The sequence below is a fragment of the Amblyomma americanum genome, chromosome 5 (assembly GCF_052857255.1).
Source record: "Amblyomma americanum isolate KBUSLIRL-KWMA chromosome 5, ASM5285725v1, whole genome shotgun sequence".
Taxonomy (NCBI): Eukaryota; Metazoa; Arthropoda; class Arachnida; order Ixodida; family Ixodidae; genus Amblyomma; species Amblyomma americanum.
The window spans coordinates 203,494,745-203,509,530 of record NC_135501.1 but is presented as its reverse complement, the minus strand read 5'-3'; the positions used below and the strand labels follow the sequence as shown (position 1 = coordinate 203,509,530).

The window sequence follows — 14,786 nt, the reverse complement described above, 5'->3', positions numbered from 1 at the left end:
GTCAGCGCACTTCATTGGGACGTCGTGCTCCTGCGCGGAGCACGTGACCCGCCTCCTGACGTCGTGCTTTTTGGTTATTTTTAGCCAGGCGGGGATGATGTCACCGCTTGGGAAGAATTTCGGCAGGGCTTCCCTCAACCTTCGGGCACCGCGGGTGACTCATCCTTTCGTTTGGTGCCACAGCGCGAACACCACGAGAGGCTTGGCTCCGGGCTGCGCGTACTAGTCGGGCTGCTCCGGTCGCCCACAAGCAGCGTCGTTGGAGCACGGCAGCAAGCAGCAGCAGCGAGTCGCCATGTACTGCGCGGCGAGCAACGAGTCGGCCGATCTGCGGCTCTCCGTCGCCGATATCCTGTCTTCGATGGCGAGTGGAATACCCGAAAGCCCGGTGACAACCGCGGTGAGTGCCGGAGCGACATGCGCCATCGATTCTTTCCTCGTAACGCGCGCCGAGAAACTTTCACCGTCTGCTTCTCGGGCTAGGGCTAGCAGGCTGCGCTGCTTGTTACGCGCGTGTGCCGTAACGCTCGCGCCCCAGATAGCGCTCCTCCGGTAACCGGGCTCTGACTCTTGTGTCGATGCGGTCTCGCTGGAATTCAGTTCCGCTTTATTTGTCTGTTTTCCGCGCGCGGGTCGGAGCAAAGCGCGATGATGACACGGAAGTCGGAAACGAACGCGCCGGTTTGGGTGTTGGTCCTCACGACGACGGGTCGTGAGTGGGCAGGACCTCGCGTGCCTGTTTTTGCTGGCGCTTCTGGTCGGCGTGCTCCTGTCGTGCTTACAGCGGATCGTTAAATTTAAACGTGACCGCTTGCGTCGTTGTATAAACATCGCGTGTTTTTGGTTTCGCTGTCACATGGCCTCTACAGCACTACCGCCGCTGCCGCCGCCGGATTAGTGGGCTGGGCTGGGCTCAGCTCCCCCGCTCCGTTTTTGTCATGTAGATTTCTCGGTCGCCTCAACCGGGCGGGCCAGTTGGCGTAAGGCCATTTCGCGTCGAGTTTGTGCTCTCTGGTTTGTGCCGTTGCGTGCGGTATCGCGTGCGTCGAAATGCGGGCGGTACTGCATTTTAGCCGCTCAGCTGTGTGCGTCGGTTGTTTCGTTTGCTGTGTACCAAACTGCGAGACGCGCCAAACGAACAGTCGGCCTGGGTGACATTTACTGTCCGCGTACTGTTAGCGCATGAACATGACACGTCGGATCCTATGGCATTTGTATGCGTGCGAATTAGGTATTCACTGGAGTAGCAAGATGGAAAACTTGTTAACTAGCAGTCGTGGGCACTGTGTGAATGTGTTCGAAACACGTGATCACTTTTGAACTAGCATTTATAGCATGCACATCGGTTGTTTACGTAAATGTCGACTGGTCTCACGATGGACTTTCGAAGTTTCAACCGTGCGTTGACAACGGAAAGCATTTTTCAAAAGTGCATTTTATATGAAGGCTAACGCCTTTGAGTCGCGGTTCCTTGATACTTGTTAGTACTTGCTGCCTTCGACTAAGTGGGCTGCCGTGAGGCTTGTTTTCAAGAAGTCGACATTTCCGGTCACAAGTGGACAGTCTCGTTTAACCCGACGTCACCCGAGCCACAATTGATGAGCCCACGTCCAGTTGATAGACTTTCCTCCTTACTGATTCCGAAAGTCATGAAGCTCACTACAATGAATTGATTTTTTCCTCCAGATTTGAAGTGCTTGTGCATATTCCTGATAGCACATTTAATCTCGACATCTTGTACAAAATCATCCAGATAAAAAGTTCTTAGATAACTGGAAAAAGTGTGCTTATCAGACACTTTCTGCACAGAAGTTGAAAAATTTCTGGGGGCTATTGTATACGCAGAGAAAAGGTTTTTAGATAACCGGAAAAAGTTTGCTTATCAGACAGTCACTGGTTGAATGCTTATTTTGTGTTCTTTTTTAGATTGTAGCTGGCTGTGCATGCCTAACAGTCTGTGTTAAAGGAAAAACTTTCCCAAGTTTCTATATTTTTGGGCCAGGACCAATGGAATGGAAGTTAGTGGAACAATTGATTATTTAACAACCACTTTTTAAGCCATTTGTGTCAAATTTTATTCCACGATTCATTTTCACTTTGGCTTCTGCGCCTGTGTTCAGCAGGGATGGTTTCTGCATGTTTATGTTAATGAACATTAGTGCTGCTCTGTATGTGCTTGCTGTCAAGTGAATAGGGCCACAGCTGAGCATAAAAACCAAATATGCAGAAGGCATTACATTTGTACTCCACATCTTGCCTGTCGGGACGTTAACGGATGTAGTAAACATGGCTGCTTCCGTGTGCGTGACACTAGAAGGCTTGTCACAAATGTCACATGATATGAATCCATCTTACATATTTTAACGATCAGCTGTATACCCGTTCACTTAGACTTTCATCTCGCTCCTTGCAGTTATCTGTGATATTAAGTTGTTTGCCTATATCGTGGCGTGCAGCAAAAAACTATAACACCTTTGAGGACTCTCCAAAAATTTATTGGTAACTTGCTAACTATACATATTCGTGAAGACCTCACATGTGGACATTTCTTGCCGTAGTATACTGCGAGTGTAATGTGCTGCTGAGAGTCATTACTTACGGCTTGCTCTTGCTAAGTGGCTGCACGTGTTCACACAGTGCATGGAAAATACAGCTGGCTGTTGCATTTTGCAGTTCCCCTGCCTTGCAACATAACATGGTCTTGAGCAAAGCCGTGTTGCTTCCTCCATGACTTTATGCTACTCAACAACCCTAATCGTTTCGTCCATCCTGTTTGCCATTCTTTTTATGGTGTTATAAACTCAGTTCTCGAACTCGTAGAGTTGTTCATTACCTTAGTCCAGAGTGACTCTTCAGTTCCAGCTAGTGGTAACAGCCTCAAGGTCTCGTTCACCTTGTTCCGTGTTGTACTTTCGGTACATTTACATATATTTTGCACGCACATGCATGTTCATGTGAACAAAATCGGCCTGTTGTCACAACAAGGCATCAAAAAAAGCTGCAGTGGAAACCATGGTTATTGTGCAGTCAGATAAAAAGAATGATACTCCGTAGAACTCAGCATACATATGTCATTGTTGCAAAACTAGCCATTGTGTACGTTCCATAGTCTGTTGCGACAGGATGTTGTGCGAATACTCCAGAAAGTGGTGATCTGCATGTGCAATATGCCTGGAACTTGGGCTTGACGTCACTTGCGTGCATGGCTTGAGGCTATGATCATGTGCTCACTGCTTACTTTTACTTGAATACGCAGTGGACAGAGACGGTTCATCATAACTGTCATGCAGCTTGCATGTGAAGTTTAAAGGGGCTCTGAAACGCCTTCCGAGGAGAGCACATTAACTCACTTAATCACTGCACTGTGTTGCCATGAAAACCAGAGCCAAATAATACTCTTCTACACTAAACAGACGACCTACAATCACGCTTCAAAGTTGACGAGCCCTTTCCGGTGACTTTTTCATGCTCGCGCCCTCCTCCGTCCCCCGCATCTGCGTAGACAAGGTTAGAGGTGGCCATTGGCTAGATTCTTTCAGACGTCAGGCAGCTGCCGTGGCCGCGGCCAATAAGCCACTTAGCTCCGGTGGGTCGGGAAGCTCCGCTCCCAGAGGGGGGTTGGCGAAGGAGCGCCTACCTTTCAGCGTGCAAAAAGCGACGAGAGGAGAGTGAAAGGCCCGAAGACGCTGAAATTCAAATTTTAACTACAGATAACTCAGCTTCTACAAAGCGCATTACACTATTCGTGAAGCGACGTGCATCAATATCCCAGGCATGCTGCAACTTTATTAGAGCCCCCTTCACAGCCCCTTTAAAACAACAACACAGCTTTGTAGTGGAACTTTCCTGCTCCCTCAACAAACTGGCCCTGCTCATCTTCTACAAGTTTGTGTTAACAAATTGTGGCATTGGCCTTTAGGTGCATGCCATCAAGCATTGGTGGTCTTGATTAACCGTAAAAAGCAAATGTTCTGAAGGTGTGGCTTTTATGCTGCACTGCTTGCTTGCCCTTCACACAGTGTAACTATGTGGTAAACAGGGCTGCTTCCAGCTTTGCCCACCTCATTTGTGGCACTTGGCATGTCATAGTTACTTATCCTTGACATTCATATTTTCTCCTCTGTTCATGGGACGTTTGTGCACCGTGGTTTCTCTTGCTACGCAGCATCTGGCACAAACTAGCAAAGGCCTGTTGTGAAGGAAGTGTAGCTGCTTTCATCTTGCTCGTTCGCTGTTGGTACATTCATTTGGCATGAGGCTTGTAGACATATGCAACATGGGATTCAAATGACAGAGCTACTGCTAATCCTGCCGACACTGTTGTTGGATGGTGTCATATGACTGTTGTAATTAACACATGCCGAGCACATGGTGGTGGAGATGTTGGAGTGGGGAGGGTGTGATAACCAGCGAATGGCGCACATCTCTCTAGCGCAAAAATGAAAAATTGGACTACAAGTGGAAGTATGCCACGTGCAGCTTGCGCAAGGTTCCCTGGCCTAATGAATGCCTCCTCATCTAACCTGACTGAACTTGTTCACCTAAAGTAAAATAGCCGTACGACATTTTCTGTACAACATCTGCTGTACTGTAGTGCCATTTCACTGCGAAGCCTACCAGCATATGTGCCACTGTGCATGCTTCCTCAGTCCACACATAAAAGGCAGTTGACGGGGCAGCGCGGGCTCTTCATTTCGTTGTCCAGGACACTGGGGCACGCGCACAGGAGGGCGGCGATGGCGTGGGCCTGTTTCTCTTCCCGCGCGGCTGTCGGCTAGGCCGGGGGGGGGGGGGGGGGGGGGGGGGCGCACGAGCGTGCCGTTATAAGAGAGAGAGGGCTGAGAGCGGTGGCTTGAGAGGGAGTTGGCCTCGAAGCGGGGTTCGGGCCGTGTGCTACCTCGCGTCCGGGGTCGGTCGGTCGGTCGCCACAGCCCAACACCCTCTCAATGCTAAGGCCTCTCCACCGGCCGCGTGACGTCACGCCAAGGGACCGTGCAGGCCCCGCGCTCCGCGATTTCAGCGCGCCGCGCCCGTCTGCACTATTCGGGTACTGCCGTACGTAGCTGCCTTATAAGTGATTCCTTCATTTTCATTTTTGTCGTTGCTGCAGAAAAGAAATTCGCTAGTTTGTGCGCGCCTTAGGCTATCATTTTATCTGCTTTATATATTTTTTTTATTGCAGAACACCTTATTGTCAAGAAAGTTCGAGCTGCTAATATAGTTTTTTATAATAAACAATTTAGCATACGGCCGCCAATTTCGCATTATTGGTCATTATAATAAAAAATTGATTAGTTAATTTCAATTAATCATCTAATTATTAGGTTCTATCACGTACATGATGTCTGCCGTGCGGTAAAATCCATCCGCACAGACCGCACATGCGTATATCTAGTTGTTAAAGTAGAAGTTCGTGAACATTGAAAAAAAAAACACCGTCTACTGCGCATTGTGTTAGTTTTATTCTGTATTGTGTTTTGCTTAAAGCTTTCACACACAGCAATAATGACACTCACAATAATGTTGCGCTGTTGAGTATTTGTACAGCTAATCTGACCCTTACAATAAAAAACGACGAGACACCAGCAATGAAGTGTGCGCAAAGCATTTTTATTGCTTGGGAATAAAACTTACTTCTTCTTAAGCGTTGCTGCTTTCCGGGCTGCGGCCTTCTGCTGCGCATTGTCTTGTATGGCATCATTTCTTAGTTTGCAAAAGTTGTTTAGAACAACGTTGGTTGCAACGCGTACTACCAAGCGCAGGAGAGTTTGTGCAGTGTGGCCATTTTCACATGTCTCAATGTCGTGTTCGTCCAGGAGGGAAATCGTCTGTGAAATCACGACACCACGTTGATTTCTACAGGAGAGAAAATCTTCCGCGGTTGCTCCAAAAGACAACTTCTCTGCAACTAGTTTAGTCATCAGTACCATGTGAACTGTGCATGGCTGGGGAAACTTCAGCCCTCCTCTCGACAGGTTAGCTATCATGGCAGTATTTTCCGCTTCGATCTCTCGATTTTCAATCACCAATGTGCTGAAGCAAGCAGAACATGAAAGCTTCTTTAAAGCAGCATGAGCAGCGTATCCTGCAATGTAGACAATAGCATCCATGTCAGAGTGGGCGTGTGTAATATCGTCGTCGCTGACAGCCACAGAAAAGTTGCATGGGACAAGATCCTCACTTACGTCTTCAAACTCTGTTTCCTCGCGTGGAAATGTCAAAAGTTTTTGAAGACGAAGCTTCTTCTCACATTCGTAGAGCTGACGCACGGAAATGTGGTACTGTGATCCTGCCAGCTGGCGGTAACGGCCGAACCGGTCTTCTAGCGCATCCGTCTGAAATTTGCCCAGCAGTACGTACTTGAAGTGAAGTTCTTCTAAGCAGTAGCGCGAGAGTTCTACCAGAGAATAGCATGTCAGTCGCAAAGCACTGTGAGTCTCTTTCGTCAGCGAGCCACTGGTGATGTTTATTCTTGCCCAAGCGTCCAACCAGTCCACAACGCCGCTCAGGAAAGCTAACTGTGTGTCATCAACAGACCTTACAGGGTCTTGCATGCTGTCCCTTAGCCTCTGGCCTTTGCAAGGGGTCTTAACATTGACTATTTGCCACCATGTGAGGATAACGTCAATGAAAAGAGCAGTCGACTCAGCTTGAGGAATCTTGAACGCGGAACCATGTGTCCTGAGGGCATTTGAAACAAACTGATTAATGACGTCGAGAGCGAGCTTTACATTTTGCCGCTCCATTGAGGTTGGATTCACGGCTTTTGCGTTCAGTCTGTAAGCAGCCTTCACAAGCGACGTCTTCTCTGAAGAATAAAGCTGCCGCACAGCTGCGAAAGAAGCAGCTTTCATACGAGGAGGCCCTTCGGGCATTGCTCCACTCAAGTCCATTTCAGGGAAATAGAGGCATGTTCCAGGGTTTTTCTGGTTAATCCAATTGTTCCTAATGCACTTCAAGAGATGCACAGGATCGACCACGTAGAAAAGAGGGCGAGCGTTATCGGCTGGATGGGGATAGACAATGCTCACCTGAGGACTTGTAGCAAATAACGACATCATCTTGCGGTTCAGAGCATTGTTGTCCGTTATCACAGCGATAATTTTGAGCCCCATTTTCTCAACATTAATGATTATGTTCTTAGCATGCTCGTGCAAAATTTCTGCGCTCAGTTTGCTCACAGGTAATATGTGAATGACGTCCTTGTTTGCAGAAAGAGTGATTGTACCATGAACACATGGGCTGTTGTTGCTGGTTCCGTTGAATGAACCGACGATCCTACTATTGTGCCCCCTTTGTAGTCGAAGTATGGTTTTATGTGGATCTCATCGATCATCAGGGTCACTGTCTTCTCGTGGTCTTTCATTGATTTGACTCGTTCTCGGATGTAGGAGAGACAGTGCGGTTGATTTTGCTCCACAAGAGGGTCAGCTTTGTAATTTGAGCAAACACGGCGCAGTGTGGAAGGATGGGGCAGAATGATTCTTGATGCAGCTCTTGTGAAGTGATATGCGTGAGGAGAAATTGAATTCAAAATACTGGCGAATACCAGCAGCTCTGCGCTATACACATGCTGTTTCGCGAGGAGAAGCTCTATCTGCTCAACCAGAAATTTCAGCAAAGAAGACTGTTCTTTCGTCGTATCACTGTCCTCAATGAGGTCTGCAAGCAGTGAACCGACAAACTGCAATACTTTAGTATGTTTCGACTCTTTCGTCACCTCAGGTATATTATGCAAGCCTATCTCGAGTTCTTCTAGCAGCAAGGAGAGGCTGGAGGTGTCGCATACTTGAGCTGGCAGAATCCTGCCTGAAGGAAGCGACAGAAGCTTCACTCCATTCAAGAAAACAGAAAGTGACAGATCAGGGAGAACTACCAAGGCGCATTTCACATTAGGTGAAGGATCATTCTCGATGAGAAGGAACCTAACGCACTGCTCATCGACAGAAACGGTCCAGAATTTCGTGTTGCAGATTCCAGGCAACTTAGATTTGAACTCCTCGTAAGATGAAACTTTGTTTCTTTTCTGTTCAAGCTCATTAGACTGAAGTGACTTCCTCATAGCCTCCTGCAAAGCAGCGTTTTCCCTTCTTGCTTTTTTCGTCTCTGGCGATTCACTCCGTCCAGGCGTTGAGGACAAGTATTTTGGGCAGTTTGGAAAAACAGAAGGCGCAGCATCAATCTTCAACTGTAGCCTGTCACGCTTCACCTCTATTATTTTCCCTGTCAGTTCATCTTGGTGTGACAACGTCGTAATGAAGTCGCCTGCGTGGAAGTGCAGTTCACACACCTGCACGAGAAAATGAAGCAAGGCCATTCGCCATGACTCTCCATTGCCTAAAACACTAAGTAAAAAGAGTCTGAATAGTGAACAGCTTTTACATATTTACACAGCTTTTACACAAGCCTTATGCACATCCACAGAACTAAATGCTTCCTGGACAATTCATACATAAGTGTAAGAAGTGATATCATTGCCTACAAAGACAGCATGCCTTTCCGGGAGCGACAGCTCACAACTAAGATAATTACCAGCGCCTATTAAGCAATATTTCAGAGTCTTACCCTCGAATGCTCTGTAGGTGTGAAATCCTTCCGTGGAATGGCTCGCAACCAGGCTTTTCTTCGTACTTCGTCTCTTGGGAAGCAATAAACACGTACTTTGGGACCATTCTGGTAGTTCCCGCGGCACCCGGGAACACAGCACCGGCCCATGTTTCACGAAGTTGCACTCGCTACACGGCAGGCAATCAGTTTCCCATTCGTGCGCTAGCACAGGTACGCACGCCACACAAGAAACGGCCACACGAAACAGACACAGCCGTGCGAGGAGCGAACGGAAATGCACCCAACGCCAGGCTGAAAGACTCAAGCAGCAGCTAGACGCTCACTGCAAGACTGCGTTCGTGTCTGTGCTTGCCCGGGCAAGCGCGAGCACATCGAGGGAGACAACCGAGCGGAGCGGAGCAGCGGAGCCGCGCTTGGTGAGCAGCCTGACCGGACACTTGGCGTGACGTAGCGCGTGTGGAAAGGAGGGCCTGGAGAGGCCTGAAGAAAGTATTTAGAGGGTGTTGCACAGCCTCGCTTGTTGCCTCCTCTCCAGCGCGGTGTGCGGGAGGAGAAGGCGAAATTTGGGAGAAAGAGAGAGAAGTGCAGCTTGAACTACACCCCAAAATTTGTTCTCTCTCTCTCTCATCTTTACCCCACCCACCCTCCCAGTTCTTTCATGCCTCCTTTTCAGCAGCGTTGCTATATTTAGACCCCGCCACCCCCCTTCGCCTTCTCGATTTCTCTCTCCCGTCTAACAAACCGCACTCCCTGTGCACATTACCACCCCAGGCTGGCGACAGCGTTGTCGTCCCCCGGTTTTGAATTCGGCGTGTGTGTGTGTGTGTTTTTGGGGGGGGGGGGGGGGGAGGGGCGAGTGGAGGTCCTTGCAGAAAGGACGCGCTCGGTGGATGGAAGGGAAGCGGGGTGTGCGTGCATCAGCAGCGGTGTGTGGGTAAAGGGGGGGGGGGTGACGAAGGAGGGTAGAAGAGGCAGACCAAGGTGGTGGTGAGGAGGATTCTATAATATAGCGCCTGCTTAACGCTAATACTTGCGCTTTTCTGTGCGTCTCGTTCCGTCGGCGCCTTCACCCGGACCGTGGCTCCTCCTCCCCACCGCCAGTGTTCAGGATCGGGGGTCCCGCTAGGCGCCATGCATCATGGATTAGCCGCCGCTTTCTCGATGCGCGCGCTGGGCCGAAGACCCGTTCGGAATGTGGAGGAGAAGCGGTGGGGTGAATGTCACCCGAAGGGAGGAACGAAAGAAATAATGCCAAGAGCAGAATCCTGGGGGGCAGGGGGGAGTGCTGGGTGGTTGCTCGGCTGGGGCACCGAGCGGAACCGTCTCGTGCCCGCGCGTGCACGTGACCGCCTCCCTTCGAAGGGTAGTGGTGGGCGGTGGCGGCGCTGGTCCGTAGCTCCTCGTGCTCGGGAGGTTGTTACATCCCTGGGCCAGTCCCGCTTCTTTGTTTTTTGTCGTGTAGTTTTTAAATATCTCCCTCCAGTTCTCCCCGAACACTGCCCCGGTTCTGTCCGGTTCGCCGGCGGCGGAAAAAGCAAAGGAGGGCACCGAATCGGCTGGGGAGTCGAGAGGTGGGGGGGTGGGGGGGTAAGTACGCTGATTAGCGCCGAAAAGAAAAGCAGCCATCCGCGAAGCGGCGGCGCAGTTTTGTGCGCCTATTTCGTTTCGACAAAGAGGGGGTCCCGGTTGTTTCCCCTATGTTAAATTGCTTTTTCGCAGAGTTCCTTTTGCGCGACTATCGGCCTCTAATGAGTTTATATTCCCGCTTTGCCGGTGTACTATTTCCATATTCGGCCTTCGCGCGCGGTAGAGTTCCGATTATATCTTGACGGTCAATCCGCCGCCGACTGCGCAGAGCGCGCCACGCAACAGTGCGAACAGCATGCACCATACAAACGCGAGCCGTCCTCCCGCTTTCGCAATGTAGTGCGAACCCACACTCAGCGGCGAATCAGTGCAACATTGCCCGAACGTGTCGGCTCGTTGAAAAAAGAAAGTTGGATTTCCGGACGTTTACTCTTGCTTTAACGGAAATTGCGGAGTGCTCGGTAAGTCTGAGCACGGTTGTAGGATGTGTCTGTTGCTTTTATGGCGCTGCATTCGCATTAGCGCCTTAGGTAAGCTAATATAATAATAATTGGTTGTTGGGGAAAGCAAATGGCGCAGTATCTGTCTCACTTCTCGGCGGACACCTGAACCGCGCCGTCAGGGAAGGGATAAATGAGGAAGTGAAAGAAGAGGTGCCGTAGTGGAGGGCTCCGTAATAATTTCGACCACCTGGGGATCTTTAACGTGCACTGACATCGCACAGCACAGGGCGCCTTTTGCGTTTCGCCTCCATCGAAACGCAGCCGCCGCGGTCGGGTTCGAATCCGGATACTCCGGGTTAGTAGCCGAGCGCTCTAACCACTGAGCCACCGCGGCGGGCAGGTAAGCTCCGCTGATTTGCTTTCGCTGAGAGCGTTGGAGTAGCCGGGTTGTTGCGGGTGAGGTGAGAAAGCAGCGACCCCATATTAAATTGGGACAAAGTCCTAAAGAATAAATAATAGCTAACCGGCGGGCTCTAACGATTTTTCACTTGTTCTCTTTAGACCAAATTCGTATTGGACAAAACGGGACACCGTGTATAATATAGCTGTCTAACGGCGCGGTGTAATGTCTCGCACGCATGAATTGCGGCGCTGAACAAACTTCGATAAAGCGGCGTCTCTGGACCTTTTCACATTTGCCTTTAATTGAGCGCAGCCATCTGGACTGGACTGTGCCAAGAGCGTTCTGATAGAGATTTCATGCCGGCATGTACTGCGCATGCGCAGCTCAGTCCAACGCGCACGAGCGCTCAATCTTTGAGCAGTGAAAAGGTGTGTACACGGCCGCCTCCTGGGGTATCGAGTAGATGAGACGCCGCGAAGTAGAATGTCGACGACCTCGCCCACGCGCTCTCTCTCGGGACTGTCGGCGCGTCGATGGCGCATGTGTGCGCGTGCTTGCATGCGCGCATCTGTTGGAGCACTATGGATCTGCGGAGGCTGCGGCACTTGCTGCTCGAGTGTGCGTTGCGCCAGGCCCAACAGCTGCGCGGTGACGTTCTTATATGGCGCGGCATATACCGTCCTTTAGCTTCTTAGCGTTTCACGGCGCTGTTTCAGCTCGCACGACACCGAGTGTCGCCACCGCCTTGCACCGGGAGTTATCGCAACACGCTCTTATTGGTCCGTGTACTACAGATGGCGGTTGACGCGGTGACATCTCCTTTTGTTGGCCGTGAGCTGACCCGGCCACGTTGGTCTCTGTGCTTCCAGAGGTTGTGGTTAAAGAATGCAGCGCGAAAAGACAAGGACAGACGAAGAAGTGCACAGGACTGGCGCTGACTATCAACACATTTATTCTGAGAAAAGAGCAGCTTTTATAATGCCATCCAAAACCCACGGGACCAAAAAAATCAGCAGTCGTGATAAAGCTATCTAACAAAGATACAAATCATTGCACACAATATGCGCTGCATTCTTTAACCATGATCACTGACCAACAAGCCCAAAAAGCCGCTTTAGTTTGCCAGAGGCTGCCTGCCTGTATACTGCATATGCGAAAGCGTTCCTCTTGAGGCCGCTTCTCTTACGTTTTTCTATTTTTTCAATTTCACGGCTTCATTCGTGACGTCACAGTATATCGCTTCGCACCGAGAAGGTAGAAGCTGGAAGTGCTTGCGAAAAGCGGCGCCGCGACCTGTCGCCAACAAACGGTTATTTTCTAGTGATGGTTTATGGGTTTAACGCCTTGAAGCGACTCAGGCTATGAGGGACGCCGTAGGGAAGGGGCTCCGGAAATTTCGACCACCTGGGGTTCTTTAACGTGCATTAACATCGCACAGTACACGGGCCTCTAGAATTCTGCCTCCTTCGAAATTTGACCGCCGCGGCCGGGATCGAACCCGCGTCTTTCGGGTCAGCAGCCGAGCAAGATAACCACTGAGCCATCGCGACGGCTTCTTTCCGAGTGAGGTATATGTGTGACGATACTACAGTCGACTCTGGAGAAATTTAACACGATACGTATCGGAAATCGTTCGAAATGAGTGGAGTTTCGGATTAAGTGCAGCTAGGTGTCGACGGTACGAAAGCGCCAGTTCGAAAAAACGAGTTTTCAGTTATGGAACCAATGTCTAATAAAAAAATATTGCGGTTAATGGCTATACTAATTTAATGCCTACTGTAATGAGTAAAGTGCTAAAAAGAAAAAAAAAACGTATTGGTGTGTTACACAGCATAACTCGAGGTTAGGTCATGCGATGTCCGGCTTGGGTCGCTATCGTCGCTGCTTGCTTTCTCTGCGTTTTTTTAAGCGAATGGCTCTATAATAAGATACAACTTCAAAAAAAAAAAACATTTGGTAACACTGTCCGCGGCGTTCCGTATTACTCCGCTGACCAATTGCAGCAGTGAACAAAATTAGCTTTTTAATGTTTGACTATGAAGCGAGCCTTATAGAGGCATAAAATTCTATTTCCTGAGCTTATAACTTTCTCTTGGGATTAGCTTCTTGTTTAGGTTACAAGGAAAGCTTTAAAAGCGCACTACGTTTTTGTCGTGGAGGAATTCTGTGCGGCGGTCCTTAATGTGGGCGGAGTTTCACTGCAGACTTAAGTTGTATCCCACCCTAGCATGCGGATGAATGAAAAATCAGTGAATTTACTCAAGAACATGCAACAACCAATGAAGTTCCCTTTAGTGTTGATGCGCACACGCACACACGCGCACGCGCGCGCGCCACGCACACAAGAAAGCGCCTAGATAGGACACGCAGTAACGACACGGACCGGCGCTGACTAGCAACGGTTTTTTATTATACCTGTTGAAGTCTGTGTGTATTTTCACTCTGCGCGAATAAAATAAAAAGAGCAGGTGGCGATAGTCAGCGCCCGTTCCCGCCGCCACTGCGTGTTCTGTCTGAGAGCAAATATGAACCATCTGGCTTGCAACCTTAATAGAACCGCTTTTATGTTCCATAATCGCTTTACTGTCGTTTCGGAGCGGAAGGGCGGGCGTTAAAGCGAACGGTGCTCACTTTCAAGCGTAGCTTCTCAGGCACTGTACTCGCTACTTCGAAATTCCCGCAAAGCCAGTCAGAAAAACATTGAGGAATCGGATTAAGAGCCCTAGGTGTGGGCCGCTACCTCCACCAGTGCTCGCTGGTAGCTGTCTGGCTGCACCGACTGCCGAGTATTCTTATTGCGGTGTACAGCAAAGGCAAGAAGTGCATCGTCGTGCACAGAACGATGTTGTATATAGTAGTTGCTGTTGGACAGAGGGTTGCTATGCCCCCCGTCCAAAGAAATGTCTTGCACTATGCGGCAGCCGCAAAACCCTCCACAGACACACGTCCAGACACGATTGCCTCCAGTGCGACTCGGCCTATATATATATATATATATATATATATATATATATATATATATATATATATATATATATATATATGCACAGCCACCGTAAGCCGATTAGGGAGAGTCTGTTGCGCTCCTTCGTTCCCCTGATTACCGGCGCGCGAAGCGTATGGCACTGTAGTTTTCCCACGGTGCGTTTTAGTGCCTTCGCTGCAAAGCTGCTGTTCGGTCCGGTCTCTGCTCTTAGAACTCGCACTGCATGCCTGATACCTGCCCTGATTTTCGTGATACGCTCTGAGTGTCCTCAGCGGGTGATCATATATACTTGGGGTGTCCCATTAGAGCCGCGGGCCAAGGTGTACCGGATGCCTCTATCCGTTGTTGACATGCCGGATCTCCGCGTCCTGTCCTCCCTGCAAGCGTGGGCTTGCCCCTGTGATAATGCCCGATTACGCAACAGACCCTCTGGCAACGCGGAGACATTTATCCGGCGGCACTTGGCTGAACGCTCCTTGCCGGTAAAGCCTCGAGGGGTATGTCTCTGTCCCGCAGTCGTGAGTGCTTCTCTGTGGGCAGTGCAACCCGCTGGACAGTAAGGGTCCCGTACCATATCTGTCGGGAGGCCGATGCGGTTGTTCCTTTATCAATCGCTCTGCGCGTTATTCTGCGTGGTCCTACATGAACCGCTCGGGAACGTTCGTTCCGAGCAATGCTCTGAAGTGCAGGCTGAACTTTTTCGAATCTGACTGCCTTTACAAAATTGGTCTATAGACAGCCCGTAGACTTCTTATAAGCTCTATTAACTTCTTATAGATTTTTCTTTTTGTCTATTCAC

At 49.7% G+C, this 14,786-nt stretch overlaps 1 protein-coding gene across 2 annotated transcripts in view; it reads left to right on the top strand.

Annotated features, from left to right (window-relative positions):
• Positions 1-57: 57 nt before the first annotated feature.
• Positions 58-14,786, top strand: part of kay (transcription factor kayak) — a 75,905-nt gene continuing 61,176 nt past the window's right edge. For both annotated transcript variants that reach the window (XM_077666562.1, XM_077666559.1), the window contains exon 1: positions 58-400. In XM_077666562.1, coding sequence (XP_077522688.1) covers positions 296-400 — 105 coding nt within the window. In that variant the 5' untranslated portion in view covers positions 58-295. The remainder of the gene's footprint in view (positions 401-14,786) is intronic.